The 26,917-nt window shown below is 37.0% G+C and overlaps 1 protein-coding gene across 3 annotated transcripts in view; it reads right to left on the bottom strand.

Annotated features, from left to right (window-relative positions):
• The window catches only part of RELN (reelin), a 529,785-nt gene that overhangs the window by 262,496 nt on the left and 240,372 nt on the right, over positions 1-26,917 (bottom strand). For all 3 annotated transcript variants that reach the window (XM_007177312.2, XM_057550217.1, XM_057550216.1), the window contains exons 5-6: positions 9,069-9,101; positions 6,306-6,384 (exon numbers count right to left, since the gene is read on the bottom strand). In XM_007177312.2, the coding sequence (XP_007177374.2) occupies positions 6,306-6,384; positions 9,069-9,101 (112 nt within the window). The remainder of the gene's footprint in view (positions 1-6,305; positions 6,385-9,068; positions 9,102-26,917) is intronic.

A 26,917-nucleotide genomic window follows, 5' to 3' on the forward strand; every position in this document is an offset into this window, starting at 1 on the left:
CAATTGACAGACGTCTTCATTTGCCATAGGATCTGAGACAACTTCATTTGTGTCCTTTTTCTTGATGTCTCATATCCCTGTCGGCATCACAGCTTATTCATCTAAGATGCTTCTTCTGACGAGTGGCTCTTGTTCTTCCCTGATCTCTGCTGAATAGAACATCTCTGCTATTATTATTGTGCTGGAGGGGAAACATCTGTTGTCTTCTAGTTGCTATTTGTCATCATGTTTTCTAACAGTCGCACATTTCCCACTAGAACATCAGAGCCTAGTGATATTATAGCTCTGGATGCCTTCTGTGATCTTCACAAAACAAGCATTAAAGGGATAATCTGTTAAGCAAAACAAAGATTCCTTCTAGACTTTGTAAGTGCTTAGAGAGTAAAGACACCTCTTAAGAAAACTTAAAATGTTTTTAAAAATTCATTCACTTTTTTAGTTCCTTTAACTCTCTCTCTCCCTCTCTTTGAACTCTTTTTAACCCAAGTTATGAATCAGAAATGTCTCCTATTTCTTAACTCTTCTCCCTGTTTTTTTATTACTGTTGAAATTTTTTAAAATTTATTTATTTTATTTTTTGGCTATGTTGGGTCTTCGTTGCTGTGTGCGGGCTTTCTTGAAGGGCAAGAGGGGGCTACTCTTCGTTGCGGTGCGTGGGCTTCTCATTGGGGTGGCTTCTCTTGTTGTGGAGCATGGGTTCTAGGCGCGGGCTTCAGCAGTTGTGGTGCATGGGCTCAGTGGTTGTGGCTCGCGGGCTCTAGAGCGAGGCTTTGTAGTTGTGGCGCATGGGCTTAGTTGCTCCGCGGCATGTGGGATCTTCCTAGACCAGGGTTCAAATCCATGTCCCCTGCATTGGCAGGCGGATTCTTAACCACTGCGCCACCAGGGAAGGCCCTGAAATTTTTTATTGAGGTAGATTTGCACACAGTGTAATATATGGATCTCAAGTTTTGACAAAGGTATACATCTATGTAACCCATGCTCCCTCAAGATTATATATAATGTATTAATCACCCCAGAAAGTTCCTCATGCCCCTTGCCAGTCAATTCCCCATCTCTGAAACAATCACTAATCTAATTTCTAGCACTTTAGATAATTTTGTCTATTCTAGATTTCATATAAGTGAAATCATACAGTAAGAACTATTTTGGGTCTGCCTTCTTTCATTCAACATAATATTTTTAAAATCCAACCATGTTGTTTCAACTATCAATAATTCATTCCTTTTTATTGCTGAGTAGTAGGCCACTGAATGGATGTATCATTGTTTATCCATTCTCCTGTTTATGGGTACCTGGGATGTTCCCAGTTTTGGGCTATTAGGTGTATTTCTTTTTAATAAAAAAAATCAAGATTTCTCTCCATTCATATGGAATACTGGCAGTGTTTATATCATACTAAAATAGTTAATACATAAAAAGAAACTATGGGGGCTTCCCTGACAGTCCAGTGGTTGGGATTTCGCCTTCCAATGCAAGGGGTGCAGGTTCAATCCCTGGTCGGGAGCTAAGATCCCACATGCCTTGGGGCCAAAAAACCAAAACATGAAAAAAACAAAGGGAATATTATAACAAATTCAATAAAGATTTTTTTTAAACTATAAAAATGTAGTTGAGACACAAGTAGTAGATGCTTAAGTGAAATGTTGAGATAGAGCGTATTGGTAGGTTCTTACTTTCCTTCTAAATTTAGTTATATGAGGTTTTTCTTCCTACCTTTTTTTCTTTTTGGTTGTAGGGCTGTCTCTATAGGAACAAGACCCTATCGATCCCCCTCCATCTCCAGGGGTGTAATCACACTGAACACACTTGATAATGGAGAACTGTCAGTAGTGCTGGGAAGTCGGTGTGCCTCCATCCACACTCTCTCTCACCCCCTTGGGTTCAATGGCACATTTGAACAGAAGAAGTTACTATTGTGGTTCAGAGGTCAACCTGCATGCAGCCCAGCATCAGGGCAAAGTTAAAGTGGAGAAGCCTCACTCTCATCAAGCCTAAGACGCCACTATATTCCCATGAAGGGGTTTTGCTGTTGTCTTCATTTGTAACTTTACTTCTCATCTTTCATTCAAACAAAGCAATGAGAAGTGGCTGAGAGAATGGGAGATAAAAGGTCACTTCTCTGGCAGAGCCCCAAAGAGATCTGGGGGGCAAAGAGCAGAAGGATCCTATACTCTACATCTCAGGGAGGCAGAAGGACCATAGCGGCATGAGAGCACATCAGAGCATCTCAGAGACACCCACAGTCCAGGCCCAGGAGCAGCAGAGGTTTTCATGCCCTCAAGCAGGGCTCAAAACAGAGCAATTGCCATGAAGGGGTGGTTAGGACAGGTGCGAAGGCTACCTGTGTGGACCAGTCACCAAAAACTGGATGAGATAGGGAAGACTCAGTGAGCACCTGCAGGAACAGAGGACTGGGGGACCAGAGGTGCATCCCCACCCTACCCCTTGCTTTTGAACTAATAAGCTCTCTGAAACTTAACTACAACACCAGAAAAATGGGAGAGGGCAAGCCAAAGTTGACTGAAATTAAAGTTTTCACCACTGGTAAAAGGGGGACAGTGAAAAGAAATTAAGTTGGATTATAAAAAAAAATAAAGTTTTATTTCTCTGATAGCCAAGTTTGTAGACAGAATTCATAACGGTGACACCTGCGTAAGCCTAAACAATTTCTGGAAGGACTGGCAGAAACTGGTAACAGTTGATGCCTCTAGAGGGAGGGAATATAGATCTAGTGTAGGAAGGTTTATTTTTATTATGTTTTAATATTATTGAACTTTTCACCAAGTACATTTAATTTTTAAATCAAATCTAATATTTAAACTAAGCAGAGAGACAGTACATTCAATATTGAATTGGTGTAAAAAACTTTCTTGGCTCTATTCCAACTGCCATCATACACTTGGAATAATAACTTGGTTGTTACGTTCATTCATAATAATAGTAGTATCGTTTTATGTTCCTTGTTTTTTGTGTACAGTCACTTGTACAGAAGATAAGAAATTTGGATATCAAAAGTTACATGAAATGAAGTGGAAAAAAAGTTGATTTCATGAGATGAAGTCAATGGAAGCAAATAAGCTGTGAGTGATTAACTGTTAAACTGATCTCTCTTCCCATCATTGCACAGACGGGACTTTAGTTTCATAATTTCTCCTTTTGCTTGTCCTTAAAAATTACAAGTTAAATAATGCATATGATGCTTTTCAAATTCCATGGAAGAAATATGCTCATAAAAGCATGTTTTGCTCTTGTGGCAAATTATTGAGTGATTATCGAGTCTCGGGAATTTGTCCAAAAGCAGCACACCAGGCCTCATGCTTCTTTCTATCTGGTGGTTAGTGGTAGTGGCAAAGAGTTATAAGTTGTCAGCAAGGATTCTCCTTTTCAGTTGCCACAAAGCTGCCCAGTGGTTTCTAATTCCATGGGGTAAAAAAGTCAAAGACAATATCATAAGGGACAAAACTAACATGTCAATATGTATACCAAGAAAACAGAGATGTCAGGAGAGTGAAAACTGCCTATGAGATTCCAAAACAACATAGGACTTTGTTACTTTATTGGAAATATTTCACTGGAATATTTGATTGTATTTGTTTCTAACTTTAGGGAGTTTATGTCTATTTTAAGGGGGCTTAAGCATCTAATACCCTCATTTTCTCTATGACTCTGCTATATTTTCATTAATATATATTCCATATATTATATAATACAGATATATTTTATTTGAAGGCTGTCTTTCATCCAAATACAGTGAGGGAAGACTTGGGGACTCATTTACATAAATTGGCTGAAGAGTATTTTAATAATAATGATTTGGGGTCATATCTGGACTTAGGGGAGCCACGTAGACCAATGTGCAGATATTCCACAGGAGGAAGAAAGAAAGCAAAGAAGGGAGGGAGCGAGGGAGGGAAGAAGACAGAAAGGCAGGGAAGGAGAGAGAGAGAGTAAGAGAGGCGGGGAGAGAAATGATTTGTACTGAGCAGCGTCAACACACCAGGCGAGGTGCCAGACCTTTTCAGGCTCATCAGACTTTAAAACAATGCTGTTACGACAGTATTTGGCTCACTTTTACTGACAAGGAAACGGAGCTCAGGGTGGTAAAGCAAGCTTTTTGCTTTTCTCAGATACCCAGCTGGCGAGTGGTTAGCTCAAGAGTCAAACCAGACCAGCCTGATCTCAAAACCCCTGCCACCTTTGTTTAACAAAGCCATCTCTCAAATGATGAGAGTTTCATGGTTTTTTTTTGTTTGTTTGTTTTTTGTTTTGTTTTGTTTTGTTTCTTTAATCTTAAAGAGGCTAGATGAAGGAGATTGTGGGCAATAAGGGATAAAGTAAAATTACTCTGAAGCACATTTGATAGAAGACAGAAGTATGTGGCTTTTTAAAGTTAATAAAAGGTTTTTTAAAACATTAAGAAAAACCATAGCTTAAGTAAAAGGGACATAAAATCCATAACTTCGGTCAAGAAAGCATCTATCAGATAAGTCATGAAAATGGGTGAAGCGAAATCAATCATGTTTTATTGATTTTAAAAACAGCAGAATTTGAACCACATAAAAGTCACATTTTGTATTTGTCAAGAAAACTCACTGAAGAAAATGAATTAGCTTGACAGAAATGAACTTGCCTTGAAAGAAACAATCATCTGATAACATTTATACTAATGGGATATAAAAAAGCCAAAAGTGAGGAGAACTGGAGAATTTTTCTTGGGTAAAACTAATGCTTGGAAAGTTCTTTTTTTTTTTTTTTTGGCTTTTTCTTAAAAAAGATTTTCAATTTATTTTAGGAAATTTATATTTAGGATATGTTCAGAGGGAAGTGAAATTTTGTAGATAAATTATTTCTTTAAATGGCATATCAATTTTAAGACTTTATATCTCTGTCTAGTCTGATTTTTTTGTGTATTTACATTCTCTAGATCTATATTTCTTTCTAGAAAAGATATAAAAAGTTTCTCTGTCTATATTTAAGCACCAACACTCTCTAAATCTGTATGTCATCTTCAACTGTCAGGTCAAGGACCACTTTCTCCAAGAAACTCTCACCAGAGTCATCCTTCCTTTTTCAGAACTGCAGTATGCTATTTGTAATCCTCTATTACACTTAAGGATCTCTATCCTGGATTACAAGCTTTTTAAAAATATGTTTTTAGTGTCTCCTCTACAGAACTATAAGCTATTTGAGAGAAGGAACCACATCCCTTTTTAATGTACTATATAAATAAAATAATTACTGCTTGATATTTGTTGAACAATGAAAATAAGGAAAAGCAAATGAATATCATATTCTGACATTTGAAGATGAAATGGTTTTATTCTCTTTCTAGTCTTGAGTATTGCTTGGATTTTGGTTGCAACTTGATTACATTAGAGTTTCTAATTTATCTTGAACTCTTAATCATGTACACAAAAACATTTAGCACCACAGAAAATCCACATTCATATATTCTCTCAAATTACGCAGACTATAGGTCTGGGTGGATAGACGCATTTCTCCAAAATCAGCAAAAATACAACAAACTGCCAACAAATTCGTGCATCCATTTATGTGTTCAACAAGTTTCTAATGAATGCATTTTGGTTCATTATTTCTTTGCCCTCCAAAATCCCATGGAGTTGCCCCTAAACAGTCTTGGAAGGAAAGACTGGAGTATAAATGAGGTAACCCAATAACATAGAAGTTATTTGGAAGTATGACTCAAATCATCTATCATTTTCAGATAAACCATTTCCCTTCTTTCGTTTGGCAAAATGCAATTATTAGACATCGTAAAGCAAATGTTTTCTATGTAAAGAACTTGTACAACTGAAAAAAAACAACTGATCACACCCATGTCTTTGAGAGGCAACTAGATTCAGTTCTTAAAGAAGTCAAGAAATAGACATTCTTCAGCTAGGTGCTTTGTGACCACCTAGAGGGGTGGGATAGGGAGGGTGGGAGGGAGACGCAAGAGGGAGGAGATATGGGGATATATGTATATGTATAGCTGATTCACTTTGTTATAAAGCAGAAACTAACACACCATTGTAAAGCAATTATACTCCAATAAAGATGTTAAAAAAAATAAAATAAAATCATCATGCTGAATTGGAAAAAAAAAAAAATAAGAAATAGACATTCTGCTGGCGACAGTAAGCCCAGTTCCCTAGTTGAACAATTCTCACTGATACCTTAGAGCTAAAGAGCAATTTCATTTTATGTAACTACTCCAAAGGAGCAGTCAGAATCATTTTTTTAATTAAAAAAAATTTTTTTGCATTATACAGACCAAAGTGAGGCATGTTCCTATAACTTACCATATGTTTGGATTCAACTCCTTTTGGTGGTAGGAGTCAAAGTCATCTCGTAGGATAATACTGTCGCTATGAATTTCAGCTAAAAGAAGAACAAAAATTTAGAAAAGGATTATATTAAACAATAGATTTAGCTACACAAAAGAGTCAACATGCTGCATTTATGAGGAATAACAGTATTTTAAATTACAACTGGATTTTAAATGAGCAGATGATTATATTTGCTTTGTCCCTAAACTACTAAGTGGAAGAGTAACTCTGTTGTTTAGAAGTCTGGAAACCAGAGCCCCCAAAGAGAACCCTACCAAGGTGTCACCAGGCCGCAGAGGTGGGAAGACCAAGCTCAGCACTAACCTACAAGGAGATGTCACCCAGGACTCACCCCTCATAGCTCGACACACCCAGAACAAGGTCAGTGTCTAACTCATTTTAGAGCACTGAAGGGAACAGAACATTGTGACTATTTATTGTCAGCTAACATTGCTGGTATTTACTAACCCATTTCCTCTTCTCATTCCTACTATCCCTCTTGCCCTGGCTTGCTTTCTCTCATTCCCTATATTCACTCATTTTTTACTTAATGTGTTTCAAATTGTTAACATTTTTCCCCCTTAGAGCTGCACAGGAGAAATTATCTACGTGAATAAGTAAAACTCCCAAATAAAGTCATGTTAGAAGTCAGGAAGAATGCCAGGGAACCATCCATAGTCTTATATATATTATCGTTACACTTGAGATTGTATTAAATACTTATTTTTAAGCTACAGAAGAACTCGGGTCATGCCAAAAGCAAAGAATGTTTTCATAAACTGTAGAGTATGTGATATTTCCACTGAATAGAGGGTGGACAAGTAAAAACAATTTCATGACCAACTACCATGTAAGTAGGCTCATTTTTAAGGTTGTATGAGGAATGATAATTATTTCTACTCGAGTTGTTAAAAAATGAATTTAGTGCTCAGAAAACCTCCTCATCTGATTCCCATGGTTTGCTTGGCAGATTTGTTTCAGCTAATATAAATTCTCTGGGTCTGTATAAATTTGTTAGGACTAGTCTACACATGCTTTTCGGGAAAATTAAAATCATATGATTTGATTAATAAAACATAACCAAAATTTTTTATTTTTTTCAAAAGTGACATTTTACCCTTTTTTGGGGGGCTCAGTTGAATATAATTCACTGAAGTCACTGGGTAATTAAAATCACCTCCAAATATGAGGAAGCACACTTCTAAATTCTCTTTGCCACCTGCAGCCATCCTCACCCTCTTTATACCGGGTATGCCAGCAGGTAAGCACATAACGAAGTCCGGGAAACCAGTGAATCAGCGTGTATTGAGAGAAATGGCTGTTCAGACTCGAAGCCTTAGGCCTGACAATAGGGAGAATATGGATTTACACTGGAGAGAACACCGTGATGTCTTCTGTGCGTGGGAGTGATTTAATGACTCCTCTGAGCAATTAGATGCAGTGTCTGAAATGCCTACAGGGTACCGCTCTCTCAAATACCTAACCTGGTCGAGGCTCAGCTGGGCCACTGCGGGTCACCAGCCTGCCTCGGCTGCTAGAAGGCATGCTTCTAAGTGCTTGCGTCCATCTGCCAAAGAAGAGGAGCCCCAAGCTGTAGCATTACATAAAAGTAGAGCTTCTCAAGGCAGATTTTCCAAAGAGAAAAATAAATTAATTGGGTTTACAGGTTGAAAGAGAAAGCCCAAGAGACAAACACTGACCCATCTGCAAGTCCCACAGTGAGAGACATCTGAAAAAGCTGGAGCCAGCTAGGATAACTTCTTTTCATTTTCATTAAATAGTGTGTGTAGGAAACTGCTTTTAAAATAAGTCTTCACTGTCACCTATGAGAAATTTAACTCTTAAAGATTATTTGCTTTCTAGAGATTGTTTTACAAAGGCATGGGTAAGCCTCTATGGTTATTTGTTCATGTATTTATTTCTTTACAAACATTAGTATATCCTTGACTATATACTTTACAAATATGAATTCATTTAATCCTCATAACAGCCACAGGAGGTAGGTACTATTATGACTTCCATTTTATAGATGAGGAAACTGAGGCACAGAGAGGTTAAATAACCTGCCCAATATCACGTTGCTAAGCAAGTGGTGAAAGTGAGATAAATCCAGCTGGTTTGGCTTCAAATCTGTGCTATTAACCACTACACAACCCCGCCTCAAGAACTGTGGCCCGCTAAGTACACGGCAGAATGAAAAGATCCTGAGAAAAATGAGAGGTGGCAACGTTACATGATGCCATTAAAAAAAGCATTTAGTTGTTTAAACAACCTCGTTTTAATTTTTGAAGAAAGGGCCAAGTTATTTCTCTTTTTACAACCCAATACTACTTTGAGCAGATATCTCAGACCTGAAGTAATCTCCACTCCTCCATACTCATAGCTCCTTGCCCATTGCCTCCATGCTCTACTATTTATGATGGGGAGGGGCTCTGGGGAAATTTCAGCATTAGAACACGGTGTCAAAAGATCACGCTCAACAGGATCCCAAGGATAAATGTACGAACAGGTTCAGAAGTCCCTCCATTTAGCCCCAGCTGGGCAGCTGTATCACCTCATAAGGTGAGGTCCCGGGTTCAAGCATAATCTGGACCTGAGTCTGATTTCAGTGAAGGATCAGCGAATTAGAGAGGGCAGAGAGTTTCCTCGCCTCTGTATCACCTGCTCACATGGCAGAGGAGTGAAACAAGTAGATCTAGTACTAGGGTCAGTGACATCGGGGTCTCAAACACTTACCTAGATGCGGGTGCATAGTGGCCTCTGTTGGAGCTGGACCGAGAGAGAAAAAGGGAAAGGTGATTGATTAGCAACAAGAGCAAAATCCATTAATAAATGATCACAAACACAGTTACAAAACTTAGTCATACTAAACAAATTAAATGGCTAGATAGAACCTTTTTAGAGGAGTAAGAAGAAAATGCCAATTAACATCCTAAAATAAGACAGCCAACTCACTATTCATTATATTTAAAAGTCAAAGTGAAAAGTAGAACCCCTTACATATAGGGCAGTTATTTATTATGCAAGTTTAGTCAGGTATCCCTTGAAACACACAATATAAATGTGATGTGAGCACCCATTACATGCCACGGGCCGTTGTGGGTGTGAGGTATAGAGACAAAAAGCACCATCCTTGCCCTCAAAGAGCTTACCATCTGGTGGAGACAACTACAATATAGTGTAATAAGTGCTATGGGAGAGTGTTCAGAGGTCCTGGGGTGAAAAGGGGGACAAGGGAGGGATACTAATTCCAGGCTGCCCAGGAGAAGAGGGTTGTCAGGAGAGGCTGCTGAGTTTTGAAAGACTAGCAGGAGGAAGATAGGTGGGGTTAAGGGAGGGGAGATGTGCTTCTTTCTGGAGTGAAAGTGAAATGGCATTGAGAGGTAAGAGAGAATGGCCTTTTACAAGAACCACAACAATTTCAGCATGACTAGAAGGAAGTTTAAGAGGAGGGGGTGGAAAAGTGAAGTTGGTAAGATTGGGAGGCCAAGATCATGGAACTGAATGTTAAGGAATTTGGATTTTACCATGGAAGCATGATGATCTCCTGAACATTTATCAGCAAAGGAGTGCGTGTTCAAATATGCATTTTACAAAAGAGCACTCTGATAAGAGTCAGGAAATAAGGGACACTGGCCAATTAATAGTTTGGTTATGTTTTTTTCTCAAAGGACTTCCAAATCTATGATGAAATATTGTCAATCACTATCTAAAAATTAGAACTTAAAATCTTTTACATTCATTAAAGAAGAACTTCAGCTGGATATTAAAAAAATTAGTTTCTATCACGATGGTCAGTGCTTCAGTTATGTTAGATGAAAACTCCAGACTTAAGAGCATTTTAAAACTAGAGACTGATGTTTGTCTTACTGCTGCATACCAACATATTATATATATTGAAAATACTTGTGCTCAGTTTTATGAAGTAGATTCTGTGGAAAGTGTCATAGATACAGTTGTTAGAATACACATGCAAATGCTCTGAATCATCATTAGTTTACAGAAATCAAGAAAAAAAAAAAACCCAGAAGAAAAATTTAATGATTTTGTGTTTTACGCCAAAGGTTATTGGTTATGAGGAGTTTTACAAGGATTCATTGAACTGTTAACTCTAAGAATTTTTTTGAAACAAAAGGAATAATTGCCAATTACCCAATAACCAATGACAAAAACAAGGCACACGGGTGCACGTTCCCTCACTAATATCACACTACATATGAGTAAACTGATCTTGAAGCCTCAAGGAAAGCAAGAGTTTATTTACAAGGTAGTTGGAAAACTTAAGAGAATTCATGTTGAAATTGAAACCTCCAACATACAAATAAATAATAATCTTACATATTTTCCTAATATGATCAATATGCATATTTTTTTAAATTAATTAATTTATTTATTTATTTTTGGCTGTGTTGGGTCTTCGTTTCTGTGCAAGGGCTTTCTCCAGTTGCGGCGAGCGGGGGCCGCTCTTCATCGCGGTGCGCAGGCCTCTCACTGTCGTGGCCTCTCTTGTGGCGGAGCACAGGCTCCAGATGCGCAGGCTCAGTAGCTGTGGCTCACAGGCTTAGTTGTTCCGCGGCATGTGGGATCCTCCCAGACCAGGGCTCGAACCCGTGTCCCCTACACTGGCAGGCAGACTCTCAACCACTGCGCCACCAGGGAAGCCCCCAATATGCAGATTTTAATTGCAATTGACAATTTTCTAAATTGTCTGCAAAAAACTCCAAAAATATTTGAAGAATTTCTTGTTGATATTGATAATTTTTGAGTTGCTTTTCAACTTATGTAATATCCCTGTGAATCCCATGTTAATAATACTAGGCTGACACAAGAGTAAATTAATTTACTTGGACACACATAGTTTTCAAACTGACATGTTTTTGTACCAAAGTTAAATCAGCTCTTCTGAAAAAAGATGGACAAATCTTGTTAAGGTGGGTGTGGATATTAAAGGAAAATAATTTTTTTATATTCGAATCAGTTATTGGAACACCTTTAAGTAGGTATGGAATACTTTGATATGTGAATCCAGTTTTCAAAGGTAAAATTTACAAAATCTTAATACAGGGCTCTCCTGGTGGCGCAGTGGTTGAGAATCCGCCTGCCAATGCAGGGGACATGGGTTCGAGCCCTGGTCCGGGAAGATCCCACATGCTGTGGAGCAACTAAGCCTGTGCACCACAACTACTGAGCCTGCGCTCTAGAGCCCGTGAGCCACAACTATGGAGCCCACTTGCCACAATTACTGAAGCCCGCACGCCTAGAGGCCGTGCTCTGCAACAAGAGAAGCCACCACAATAAGAAGCCCGCACACCAAAACCAAGAGTAGCCCCTGCTCACCGCAATTAAGACCCAACACAACCATAAATAAATTTATTTATTTATTTATTTTAAAAGATCTTAATACAGACCAAGTATTCCAATACTTAAGATGTGCTGTAACACTACCATATATAAAATAAACAACAAGGTCCTACTGTATAGCACAGGGAACTATAGTCAGTATCCTGTAATAACCTATAATGGAAAATAACCTGAAAAAGAGTGTGTATGTATATATATATGTGTGTGTGTGTGTGTATATATATATGGAACTGAATCACTGTTGTACACTAGAAACTAGATAAAATGATGATCCAAAACCTATGGGATGCAGCAAAAGCAGTTCTAAGAGGGAAGTTCATAGCAATTCAAGTTCACCTCAAGAAACAAGAAAAACCTCAAATAAACAATCTAAGGTTACACCTAAAGCAACTAGAAAAAGAAGAACAAAGAAAACCCAAAATTAGTAGAAGGGAAGAAATCATAAAGATCAGAGCAGAAATAAATGAAATAGAAACAAAGAAAACAATAGCAAAGATCAATAAAACTAAAACCTGGTTCTTCGAGAAGATAAACAAAATTGCTAAACCTTTAGCCAGACTCATCAAGAAAAAAAGGGAGAGGACGCAAATCAATAGAATTACACATGAAAAAGGAGAAATTACGACTGACACCACAGAAATACAAAAAGATCATAAGAGACTACTACAAGCAACTATATGCCAATAAAATGGACAACCTGAAAGAAATGGAAAAATTCTTGGAAAAGCACAACCTTCCAAGATTGAACCACGAAGAATTAGAAAATATAAACAGATCAATCACAGGTAATGAAATTGAAACTATAATTAAAAATCTTCCAACAAACAGAAGTCCAGGACCAGATGGCTTCACAGGCAAATTCTAACAAACATTTAGAGAAGAGTTAACACCTATCCTTCTCAAACACTTCCAAAAAATTGCGGAGGGAGGAACACTCCCAAACTCGTTCTACGAGGCCACCATCAGATACCAAAAGCAGACAAAGATATCACAAAAAAAGAAAATTATAGACCAATATCACTGATGAATATAGACACAAAAATCTTCAACAAAATACTAGCAAACAGAATCCAACAACACATTAAAAGGATCATACACCATGATCAAGTGGGATTTATCCCAGGGATGCAAGGATTCTTCAATATATGCAAAACAATCAATATGATATACCATATTAACAAATTAAAGAATAAAAACCATATGATCATCTCAATAGATGCAGGAAAAGATTTGAACAAAGTTCAACACATATTTATGATAAAAACTCTCCAGAAAGTGGGCATAGAGGGAACCTACCGCAACATACAAAGACCATATACAACAAACCCATGGCAAACATCATTCTCAATGGTGAAAAACTGAAAGCATTTCCTCTAAGATCAGGAAAAAGACAAGGATGTCCACTCTCGCCACTATTATTTAACATAGTATTGGAAGTGCTAGCCACAGCAATCAGAGAAGAAAAAGAAATAAAAGGAATACAAAATGGAAAAGAAGTAGTAAAACTCTCACTGTTTGCCAATGACATCATACTTTACATAGAAAATCCTGAAGATGCCACCAGGAAAGGACTAGAGCTAATCAATGAATTTGGCAAGGTTGCAGGATACAAAATTAATGCACAGAAATCTCTTGCATTCCTATACTCTAACAACGAAAGATCAGAAAGAAAAATTAAGGCAACAATCCCATTTACCATCGCAACAAAAAGAATCAAATACCTAGGAATAACCCTACATAAGGAGGCAAAAGACCTGTACTCAGAAAACTATAAAACACTGATGAAAGAAATCAAAGATAACATAAACAGATGGAGAGATATACCATGCTCCTGGATTGGAAGAATCAATATTGTGAAAATGACTATACTACCCAAAGCAATCTACAGGTTCAATGTAATCCCTATCAAATTACCAATGGCATTTTTCACAGAATTAGAACAAGAAATATTACAATTTGTATGGAAACACAAAACACCCCAAAGAGCCAAAGCAATCTTTTTTGTTTTTTTTTAGAAATTCACGTTCTCTTATTTATTTATTTATGACTGTGTTGAGTCTTCGTCTCTGTGCGAGGGCCCTCTCTAGCTGCGGCAAGTGGGGACCACTCTTCATCGCGGTGCGCGGGCCTCTCACCACCGCGGCCTCTCTTGCTGCGGAGCACAGGCTCCAGACGCGCAGGCTCAGTAACTGTGGCTCACGGGCCCAGCCGCTCCGCGGCATGCGGGATCTTCCCAGACCAGGGCTCGAACCCGTGTCCCCCGCATTGGCAGGCAGATTCTCAACCACTGCGCCACCAGGGAAGCCCAGCCAAAGCAATCTTGAGAAAGAAAAATGGAGCTGGAGGAATCGGGCTCCCTGACTTCAGACTATAATACAAAGCTACAGTAATCAAGTCAGTATGGTATTGGCACAAAAACAGAAATATAGGTCAATGGAACAAGATAGAAAGCCCAGAGATAAACCCACGCACATATGGTCACCTTATCTTTGATAAAGTAAGCAAGAATATACAATGGAGAAAAGACAGCCTCTCCAATAAGTGGTGCTGGAAAAAATGGACAGCTACATGTAAAAGAATGAAATTAGAACACACCCTAATACCATACACAAAAATAAACTCAAAATGGATTAAAGACCTAAATGTAAGGCCAGGCACTATAAAACTCTTCGAGGAAAACATAGGCAGAACACTCTCTGACATAAATCACAATGAGGGATTTGACCCACCTCCTAGAGTAAGGGAAATAAAAACCATAAAAAACAAATGGGACCTAATGATACTTAAAGGTTTTGCACAGCAAGGGAAACCATAAACAAGATGAAAAGACAACCCTCAGAATGGGAGAGAATATTTGCAAATGAAGCAACTGACAAAGGATTAATCTCCAAAATATACAAGCAGCACATGCAGCTCAATATCACAACAACAGACAACCCAGTCCAAATACGGGCAGAAGACCTAAATAGACATTTCACCAAAGAAGACATACAGATAGCCAAGAGGCACATGAAAAGATGCTCCACATCACTAATTATTAGAGAAACACGAAATAAAACCACAATGAGGTGTCACCTCACACCGGTCAGAATGGCCATCATTAAAAAATCTACAAACAATATATGCTGGAGAGGGTGTGGAGAAAAGGGAACCCTCCTATCTTGTTGGTGGGAATGTAAATTGATACAGCCACTATGGAGGACAGTATGGAGGTTCCTAAAAAACTAAAAATAGAACTACCATATGACCCAGCAATCCCACTACTGGGCATATACCCTGAAAAAACCATAATTCAAAAGGAGACATGAGAAAAACTACAATCCTGCAGCCTGTGGACCAAAAACCACAGTTACAGAAAGACAGAGAAGATGAAAAGGCAGAGGGCTATGTACCAGATGAAGGAACGAGAAAAAACCCCAGAAAAACAACTAAATGAAGTGGAGATAGGCAACCTTCCAGAAAAAGAATTCAGAATAATGATAGTGAAGACGATCCAGGACCTCGGAATAAGAATGGAGGCAAAGATTGAGAAGATGCAAGAAATGATTAACAAAGACCTAGAAGAATTAAAGAACAAACAAACAGAGATGACCAATACAATAACTGAAATGAAAACTACACTAGAAGGAATCAATAGCAGAATAACTGAGGCAGAAGAACGGATAAGTGACCTGGAAGACAGAATGGTGGAATTCACTGCTGCGGAACAGACTAAAGAAAAAAGAATAAAAAGAAATGAAGACAGCCTAAGAGACCTCTGGGACAACATTAAACGCAACAACATTCGCATTATAGGGGTCCCAGAAGGAGAAGAGAGAGAGAAAGGACCGGAGAAGAGAGAGAGAAAGGACCAGGGAAAATATTTGAAGAGATTATAGTCGAAAACTTCCCTAACATGGGAAAGGAAATAGCCACCCAAGTCCAGGAAGCGCAGAGAGTCCCATACAGAATAAACCCAAGGAGAAACACGCCGAGACACATAGTAATCAAAGTGGCAAAAATTAAAGACAAAGAAAAATTATTGAAAGCAGCAAGGGAAAAACGACAAATAACATACAAGGGAACTCCCATAAGGTTAACAGCTGATTTCTCAGCAGAAACTCTGCAAGCCAGAAGGGAGTGGCATGATATACTTAAAGTGATGAAAGGGAAGAACCTACAACCAAGATTACTCTACCCAGCAAGGATCTCATTCAGATTCGATGGAGAAATCAAAAGCTTTACAGACAAGCAAAAGCTAAGAGAATTCAGCACCACCAAACCAGCTCTACAACAAATGCTAAAGGAACTTCTCTAAGTGGGAAACACAAGAGAAGAAAAGGACCTACAAAAACAAACCCAAAACAATTAAGAAAATGGTCACAGGAACATACATATCGATAATTACCTTAAACGTGAATGGATTAAATGCCCCAACCAAAAGACATAGACTGGCTGAATGGATACAAAAACAAGACCCATATATATGCTGTCTACAAGAGACCCACTTCAGACCTAGGGACACATACAGACTGAAAGTGAGGGGATGGAAAAAGATATTCCATGCAAATGGAAATCAAAAGAAAGCTGGAGTAGCTATACTCATATCAGATAAAATAGACTTTAAAATAAAGAATGTTACAAGAGACAAGGAAGGACACTACATAATGATCCAGGGATCAATCCAAGAAGAAGATATAACAATTATAAATATATATGCACCCAACATAGGAGCACCTCAATACATAAGGCAACTGCTAACAGCTATAAAAGAGGAAATCGACAGTAACACAATAATAGTGGGGGACTTTAACACCTCACTTACACCAATGGACAGATCATCCAAAATGAAAATAAATAAGGAAAAAGAAGCTTTAAATGACACAATAGATCAGATAGATTTAATTGATATATATAGGACATTCCATCCAAAAACGGCAGATTACACGTTCTTCTCAAGTGCGCACAGAACATTCTCCAGGATAGATCACATCTTGGGTCACAAATCAAGCCTCAGTAAATTTAAGAAAATTGAAATCATATCAAGCTTCTTCTCTGACCACAACGCTATGAGATTAGAAATGAATTACAGGGAAAAAAACGTAAAAAAGACAAACACATGGAGGCTAAACAATACGTTACTAAATAACCAAGAGATCACTGAAGAAATCAAACAGGAAATTAAAAAATACCTAGAGACAAATGACAATGAAAACACGATGACCCAAAACCTATGGGATGCAGCAAAAGCGGTTCTAAGAGGGAAGTTTATAGCTATACAAGCCTACCTAAAGAAACAAGAAAAATCTCAAGTAAACAATCTAACCTTACACCTAAAGAAACTAGAGAAAGAAGAACAAACAAAACCCAAAGTTAGCAGAAGGAAAGAAATCATAAAGATAAGAGCAGAAATAAATGAAATAGAAACAAAGAAAACAATGGCAAAGATCAATAAAACTAAAAGTTGGTTCTTTGAGAAGATAAACAAAATTGATAAGCCATTAGCCAGACTCATCAAGAAAAAGAGGGAGAGGACTCAAATCAATAAAATCAGAAATGAAAAAGGAGAAGTTACGACACCGCAGAAATACAAAACATCCTAAGAGACTACTACAAGCAACTTTATGCCAATAAAATGGACAACCTGGAAGAAATGGACAAATTCTTAGAAAGGTATAACCTTCCAAGACTGAATCAGGAAGAAACAGAAAATATCAACAGACCAATCACAAGTAATGAAATTGAAACTGTGATTAAAAATCTTCCAACAAACAAAAGTCCAGGACCAGATGGCTTCACAGGTGAATTCTATCAAACATTTAGAGAAGAGCTAACACCCATCCTTCTCAAACTCTTCCAAAAAATTGCAGAGGAAGGAACTCTCCCAAACTCATTCTATGAGGCCACCATCACCCTGATACCAAAACCAGACAAAGACACTACAAAAAAAGAAAATTACAGACCAATATCACTGATGAATATAGATGCAAAAATCCTCAACAAAATACTAGCAAACAGAATCCAACAACACATTAAAAGGATCATACACCACGATCAAGTGGGATTTATCCCAGGGATGCAAGGATTCTTCAATATACGCAAATCAATCAATGTGATACACCATATTAACAAATTGAAGAATAAAAACCATATGATCATCTCAATAGATGCAGAAAAAACTTTTGACAAAATTCAACACCCATTTATGATAAAAACTCTCCAGAAAGTGGGCATAGAGGGAACCTACCTCAACATAATAAAGGCCATATATGACAAACCCACAGCAAACATCATTCTCAATGGTGAAAAACTGAAAGCATTTCCTCTAAGATCAGGAACGAGACAAGGATGTCCACTCTCACCATTATTATTCAACATAGTTCTGGAAGTCCTAGCCACGGCAATCAGAGAAGAAAAAGAAATAAAAGGAATACAAATTGGAAAAGAAGAAGTAAAACTGTCACTGTTTGCTGATGACATGATACTATACATAGAGAATCCTAAAACTGCCACCAAAAAACTGCTAGAGCTAATTAATGAATATGGTAAAGTTGCAGGCTACAAAATTAATGCACAGAAATCTCTTGCATTCCTATACACTAATGATGAAAAATCTGAAAGAGAAATTATGGAAACACTCCCATTTACCATTGCAACAAAAAGAATAAAATACCTAGGAATAAACCTACCTAGGGAGACAAAAGACCTGTATGCAGAAAACTATAAGACACTGATGAAAGAAATTAAAGATGATACCAACAGATGGAGAGATATACCATGTTCTTGGATTGGAAGAATCAATATTGTGGAAATGAGTATACTACCCAAAGCAAACTACAGATTCAATGCAATCCCTATCAAATTACCAATGGCATTTTTTATGGAGCTAGAACAAATCATCTTAAAATTTGTATGGAGACACAAAAGACCCCGAATAGCCAAAGCAGTCTTGAGGGAAAAAAATGGAGCTGGAGGAATCAGACTCCCTGACCTCAGACTATACTACAAAGCTACAGTAATCAAGACAATATGGTACTGGCACAAAAACAGAAACATAGATCAATGGAACAAGATAGAAAGCCCAGAGATTAACCCACACACCTATGGTCAACTAATCTATGACAAAGGAGGCAAAGATATACAATGGAGAAAAGACAGTCTCTTCAATAAGTGGTGCTGGGAAAACTGGACAGCTACATGTAAAAGAATGAAATTAGAATACTCCCTAACACTATACACAAAAATAAACTCAAAATGGATTAGAGACCTAAATATAAGACTGGACACTATAAAACTCTTAGAGGAAAACATAGGAAGAACACTCTTTGACATAAATCACAGCAAGATCTTTTTTGATCCACCTCCTAGAGTAATGGAAATAAAAACAAAAATAAACAAGTGGGACCTAATGAAACTTCAAAGCTTTTGCACAGCAAAGGAAACCATAAACAAGACGAAAAGACAACCCTCAGAATGGGAGAAAATATTTGCAAATGAATCAACGGACAAAGGATTAATCTCCAAAATATATAAACAGCTCATTCAGCTCAATATCAAAGAAACAAACACCCCAATCCAAAAATGGGCAGAAGACCTAAATAGACATTTCTCCAAAGAAGACATACAGACGGCCACGAAGCACATGAAAAGATGCTCAACATCACTAATTATTAGAGAAATGCAAATCAAAACTACAATGAGGTATCACCTCACTCCTGTTAGAATGGGCATCATCAGAAAATCTACAAACAACAAATGCTGGAGAGGGTGTGGAGAAAAGGGAACCCTCTTGCACTGTTGGTGGGAATGTAAATTGATACAGCCACTATGGAGAACAATATGGAGGTTCCTTAAAAAACTAAAAATAGAATTACCATATGACCCAGCAATCCCACTACTGGGCATATACCCAGAGAAAACCGTAATTCAAAAAGACACGTGCACCCGAATGTTCATTGCAGCACTATTTACAATAGCCAGGTCATGGAAGCAACCTAAATGCCCATCAACAGACGAATGGATAAAGAAGTTGTGGTACATATATACAATGGAATATTACTCAGCCATAAAAAGGAACGAAATTGAGTCATTTGTTGAGACGTGGATGGATCTAGAGACTGTCATACAGAGTGAAGTAAGTCAGAAAGAGAAAAACAAATATCGTATATTAATGCATGTATGTGGAACCTAGAAAAATGGTACAGATGAGCCACTTTGCAGGGCAGAAGTTGAGACACAGATGTAGAGAATGGACGTATGGGCACCAAGGGGGGAAAACTGCGGTGAGGTGGGGATGGTGGTGTGCTGAATTGGGCGATTGGGATTGACATGTATACACTGATGTGTATAAAACTGATGCTTAATAAGAACCTGCAGTATAAAAAAACAAACAAAGCAACTAATACTAAACTTTCATTGGGTTATTTGTATGGAAATATGTTAATATAAATGTTTCAGACATTACATGAAATTTCTAAAAATCTTATATTTGTATTTGTATGGAAATATGTATGGAAATATGTTAATATAAATGTTTCAGACATTACATGAAATTTCTAAAAATCTTATATTTGTATTTGTATGGAAATATGTATGGAAATATGTTAATATAAATGTTTCAGACATCACAGGAAACTTCTAAAAATCTTATATGTTCTGGTATAATGTTATAAGTAATAATCCTAGTTATTACTTTAAAATGTATATCTCAGAAATAACTAATTTTCTTGTCAACTGCATTATTATGAACTTTCATCAAATCTTTAACCATGGTCATTTTTAAGTCTTTTGTCATTTACAGACAGTTCTGGGTGTACTCTGATGATTTTGCAAATATGTTCCTATAAAAGGGTTTCATCTTCAAGAAATTCATGGAAAAGACTCTGACAAGTACAGGTTTCTGGTAACTGACTGTACTGCTGAACTGAATGAATAAGCATTTTCAGAACTCTAATGAAAAACTGATGAACTCATAAAAGTGCTAAGAAAAGATCAAGATAAAAAAAATTAATTATATGGGACTGAGTGAACTGATAAAAAAAAAAAAAAAAAAGGAGACATGTACCACAATGTTCACTGCAGCACTATTTACAATAGCCAGGACATGGAAGCAACCTAAATGTCCATCAACAGATGACTGGATAAAGAAGATGTGGCACATATATATAATGGAATATTACTCAGCCATAAAAAGGAACAAAATTGAGTTATTTGTAGTGAGGTGGATGGACCTAGAGTCTGTCATACAGAGTGAAGTAAGTCAGAAAGAGAAAAACAAATACCGTATGCTAACACATATATATGGAATTTAAAAAAGCAGTACGGATGAACCTAATGGCAGGGCAGGAACAAAGACGTAGATGTAGAGAACAGACTTGAGGGCACAGGGATGGGGAAGGGGAAGCTGGGATGAAGTGAGAGCATAGCACTGACGTATATACACTGCCAAATGTAAAATGGATGGCTAGTGGGAAATTGCTGCATAGCACAGGGAGATCATCTCGGTGCTTTGTGACGACTTAGAGGGATGGGATAGTGAGGGTGGGAGGGAGGCTCAAGAGGGAGGGGATATGGGGATATATGTATACATATAGCTGATTCACTTTATTATACAGCAGAAACTAACAACATTGTAAAGCATTTATACTCCAATAAAGGTGTGAAAAATAAAAACAAAACAAAAAAACCCATTATCTTGATCACGCATTCCAGCCCTTATTTTTACAGCATGCAGAACTGCTGTTATGTGTATTAAGCATATGTCTTTTATCCCAAGAAGAAATAAGTTCCTCAAAGGCATAAAATATGCCCACTCAACACACCAGCCTAAGCTGGCAATAGAGTTTCAATAAATACTTAATTGAATTGAACGCTACCTTCTTCCTTAGTTGTAATGTATTTTATGATATTTTGGAAAATAAATAACTGAAGATCCAAACCTCTGAAAAATGCCAAAATACAATGTTGTCAAAAGATCCTTCAGTATAAGTAGTCTGGGCAGCTTAAACACCCAATTAATGTCCACTTGGATTTAATTTAACTCAACAAACTTAAATCATGTTTTCAATCACTAGTTAGGAAGACTCAGTATTTTTAAAAAATATATCCACTGTCTGAGATAACTAAACATTATTTCCTTAAAAACAGGAACACAGCACACATTAAACTTGGTGAAATGAAAAGTAGAAATTTCCTTGAAAAATATTCACACATATATGGTTTAAGTAGGGTCCAAAATCTAGTAAACTAATGGGCCTGGGAAGCTTATTTTAATCATCTCTCAGTAAGTAACTATATCAATCTAGTTTTATGCAGTATAAGAGAATTTTTTAAGCTTGTAGGAAGTTCACCATCTTTTCTACATTTATCGTGAAAAATGTACCATAGAAAAAATAGAATAAGTAGCCTGAAGAAGTATAATATAGCTCAACGTCATTTATTACACTCCCACTTGGATAGTACCTGCTTTGCCTCATACTACTGACATAGATGAATTACTGAGATCCTGAATTATGTGAATTTGGCAAAAAGGTCTTTACTCTTTCCTTTATTAAATACAAAATGCATGCGTCAGAGCAGTCCTAATTTGTCAACTTTCCAGTGCTTACCCAGTGGCATATCTCCAAGTATACCCTTCCTGCTCCATTGCCATTGAACTGACTCATCTCTCTAGTTTGCTTGAATGTTTTTATCTCAACATTTTGTTGGTCTGTTACTGATTCTCTGCCTCTCCAAGGACTCTAGCCTGCCTCCACCCCACCACCCACTTTGGTCCAATTTCACAGTTCCTTTGAATCTGAAATTGCATGACTGACACTAGCTACCATATAAAGTTGCCAAATGGCTTAAACTGGGAAGCTTTGTTTCTAAGAATGAGAGACAACAAAAATGTTCCTAAAGAAGTAGGCTTTGGCTTTGGAGAAAATAGGATACAACACACCTTTAACAGAAGTAAAGGTTTCTTCCAAGTGTCTCTGCATTGTGATAAGAAGACCAGGTCAGACGATGACCACAGACAGACACAGGGGAGGATGCACTGGCAGTGAGGGCCCTGGTAGTTGTCAGAGGGGATTGAACTGGAGAGAGGGGAAGATAGCTTGGAGTGGTTCTGTACCCAGAGAGGTGACTGAGGGGAAGTTTCATAATATGGTCCTGATTTAGCTTCACTGGTGAGACCCATAAGACTATATATAAAGGCTGGACAGAACTTTACACTGTGAGGTACTCACTTTTTATTCTAACACCGAGCTGTTAACAAATCTGGATATGTCTAGATGCACAAGAACAATTAGTTGTACATCCTACACTATAGAAAAAATTCACTCCTGAGAAAAATACCAGGATTTCATTTTGGTTTACACAAACCATTGATTAGTTATGAGAAATCATTTATCTTCCCATAAATGTTGGGGCGATTCAGATTAATATGAAGTTTCTACCAATAACTTGTAAGCTCTCATAAACAATGCAACGGTTAGAGGCGAAACTTTCAGTGGTGTTTTAGAATTAAAGTACAATGATCATGGGATACCATATCTTGCAGTTGGATTTCATTGATCACTCCAAGGAGCTCCATGAGTATTGGCAATGGATAAATAAATCCAACTCATAATTCTGAATATCTATTTATTTTTATGAATCCTAGGCAAGATGACAACATCTATGTTAACAGATGACGTAACATAAAGAGTAAATAGATTCATGTTCCAAAGAACTCTAGATCTCATTCAAAATATTAGCACATCTTTGTAATCTTTACCCACAAAGTTAATGTCATTGAAATCCACAAAAATTTAAAGACTATGTCCTTTGTAAAGCTTGACAACTTCAAGTAACCGGACTAAATTGGAAATTGAACTTAAGTTGTATCTTGATAACCTAAGGAGTATGCCAATGTCATCAAAATGAATCAACTTAGTCAAAACCACAGATATAATATGAAATGCTAAACAGGCAAGTTAAAATGAAGATTCTACTTTGCTTAAAAAAATAAAATAAAAGCAAGCCAACAGAATGTAAGAATCATGATGGCAATCTTACTAAAGCCTCCATGTTTTTTAAAAGCATGTTTCCAGCAAAGCATTAAGAATGAAAGCATGGCATACTCTGACTTGGTTTTAGTTGAAAAAGCCAAACACCTTTAAAACTTTAAAATTATCAACAGAAATTGGTAGCAATTTTCCCAGGAAAGTATTAAAAAAATGAGGATCTATGTAATTTCATTAGTCAAATATCTCCTGAAAGCAGGTAAACAAGAAAAATAATGGGGAAACTTTTAATGTTTTAAGCATAATACAGTTCTTTCATACTAGATAGGTAATAAATGTTCTTAAGAGTCAAAATCACTCATAACTGTGCACTAACAATTTATTTTTCCAGATTCCTTTCAGTGTTTGTGATGGTGCCACTTAAAAGTTATTTGGGGACTTCCCTGGTGGCGCAGTGGTTAAATCCGCCTGCCAATGCAGGGGACACGGGTTCGATCCCTGGTCTGGGAAGATCACACATGCCGCGGAGCAACTAAGCCCATGTGCCACAACTACTGAGCCTGCGCGCCACAACTACTGAAGCCCGCGCACCCTAGAGCCTGTGAGCCACAACTACTGAGCCCACGTGCTGCAACTATTGAACCCCATGTGCCTAGAGCCCGTGCTCTGCAACAAAGAGTAGCCCCCACTCGCTGCAACTAGAGAAAGCCCACACACAGTGACGAAGACCCAACGCAGCCCCCAAAAAATTAAATTAATTAATTAATTAATTTTTTAAAAGTTATTTGTCTTCCAAATTCTGTAGTAGGACCCATCCAGGTTATTTGTTTTGGTAAAATACAAAGGTTTACATCAATAATGAATATTCTAGGTCTTTGCTTAGTGAAACATTTTCCTAGATGCTAGGGTATTATTAAATGACCTGAATATTAGGTATATAATTTCTCTAATGTTTCATGGGCTATGTAAAGAAGACAAGAATGGATCTTTTTAATTGATAAGCTAATATAGTTGAAAATAAAAGAAACCTGAATCATTATTTTCAGAAGATACTTTAAAATTTCTTTGAAAAGATATATTCCTTGGAGAGCTTCCCTTTTACTTAGCTGTGCTATTCTTGAAATGGTTTATTAATCTCCATGAGTTATAAGAAAAAGACTGGAATTGCCTTGAATGAATACAAGAACTCATACTAATGCAAATTTGATAAAGATAATTATGCCAGGAATAGTGAATGTGAATGATTATTATGTGAAACAACTGTAAAGAGACCCCACTTACAAACAAGACAGTCAATTCACATCATAGAGATTGAGGAGGTCTAACCTGAAAAAAAGTAAATTCGGTAGCAAAGTTTTCAAAGAAAAATATGCTTCCTGGTCTCTTTAAACAAGACTATTATTTATCTGTTTAAAATACAAGTATAAAAAAAGCATGTACTGACACTTTGTTGAGTAAATGAAAAAAAGCACTCAGCCCATATATGTTAACACACCTGTGTGCTGGTGCTGGTTCTAGAGTTGGCAAGAGTTGAACTTACTAAGGAATATGTTTACTTTTTTGGAGGGTGAGATATATTTTTAAAAGCTCATTATTTTCCACTCACTGTAAATTAATCTGACCTTCACTACAGTATGAAAACAACCAGTAATCAACCCCTTTCCAAACTTTTAAACACAACTAATGTTAAATATCTATTGTTTGGCACTAGATAGAGTTACTCCGTCAATACTGCCTTTCATTTACTAAATATATTTTCTCTATTATCTCCAATTATTTGGAGAATCTCACAGATTATAATAATTTGTCCTTATGACACTAGCAACAGAGCACTTGCTGAACTTTGCAGATATTCAAATTCAATGGAAGATCAGAAAATTTCTGTAAACTTCAACAGGAAGCAAATGATTTCATTTGGATCTTAGAGCTCACAGCCATGCTTTTCTTAATTGCATTCTAACAGGTTAAATCTTTGGGTGTTTTTAGAAAATATCACAAACATGGATCATTACATGGTTTCTCAATATTAAATTGAAGCAGAAATTCTTCCTATCATCAATTCAATTTGTCCAAGAGACAAATTACATGCTGAAAGTAAAGAAAAGCTTCATTTCTTAAAAAGCATTTCTGTGTTTATGCTCTTTCAAAGGTTGAGGTCACCAGCATCTCATGAGGTCACAGCAACCTAAAATAAGCAAAAGAATGGGGTCGTGTTTAACTCCTCCAAAGGCTGTTCTTTTAACAAAAGTGTTTTTCTTTCAAATGGCTTATTTTGGAGGAAACTTTTGAGAAATCATGTGACTCCAAAATATATTTTGGCCAATTTGTTCAATAAATTATTCACTGCAAAGGATGGAGATTTCAATATGCTGGGCTGAAAAAGAAAGGAATGTCTGGAAACAAATTGAAGGAGTGGTTAATGAGCTTTGTGTGAATATTATTGATTATTTTTTTTAAAAGCCTTTGAGTCAGGCAAGCACTAAATGGCTGATGATAGGCATTTCTTACAAATATAGGTATTATGTTATGGGAACTATAGCTCCTGAATCATTTTAGAATTCAAAGGCCCTAGGTAGTTTTGCCTCAGGTATCTCTTCACCTAATTTGAAATTCAAATGTATGAAACTTCCAAAGCTAAATATGACAAATTAGACACAGTCTGTGAAGTTACCATTTAATGAGCTATGAACCTAGACTTTCATCTCCCCAGGAATAATTTCTTTATTACTCTTTGTATTTTATTGCAATAAAGCACCATTTGACCTTCAAGTATGATAATTAAGCTTCCAAAAATGTTATAAATTTAGAGTGAGAATAGTTTTCCCTGTGTTCAGGAATATACTTATGATCAGTATAAAAGATTACTTAATATTTAAAGACAGCTAAATTATACACAGAACCAGCAATATTAGAAAGCATTTTTCTCTTCCCTTCCTCTCCTATATCCCATCTCAATTTGAATTGTGTCTCATAGCAACTTATCATCACTAATATTCTAAAATATATGGAATAGGTACAAAACTAAAATATATCTTTATAACCTACAACTGGGGGAACAGAGAACTCTTTCAGCTAAGACTTATTCTACTAGGAGCTGTCAATAATGAGATCTTAAACACTAAAACTTGTGACTCATTGTCTTGCCATGCTCGTGCCTTCACCTTTTCTAGGGGAGATATTCATATATTTTTTCAAAACTTTGCCTATGTTATGAATAAAATCTTAAGTGAAAAATCAGAATGTAAAACAATACATCAT

Source organism: Balaenoptera acutorostrata, chromosome 7, assembly GCF_949987535.1.
Source record: "Balaenoptera acutorostrata chromosome 7, mBalAcu1.1, whole genome shotgun sequence".
Lineage (NCBI taxonomy): Eukaryota > Metazoa > Chordata > Mammalia > Artiodactyla > Balaenopteridae > Balaenoptera > Balaenoptera acutorostrata.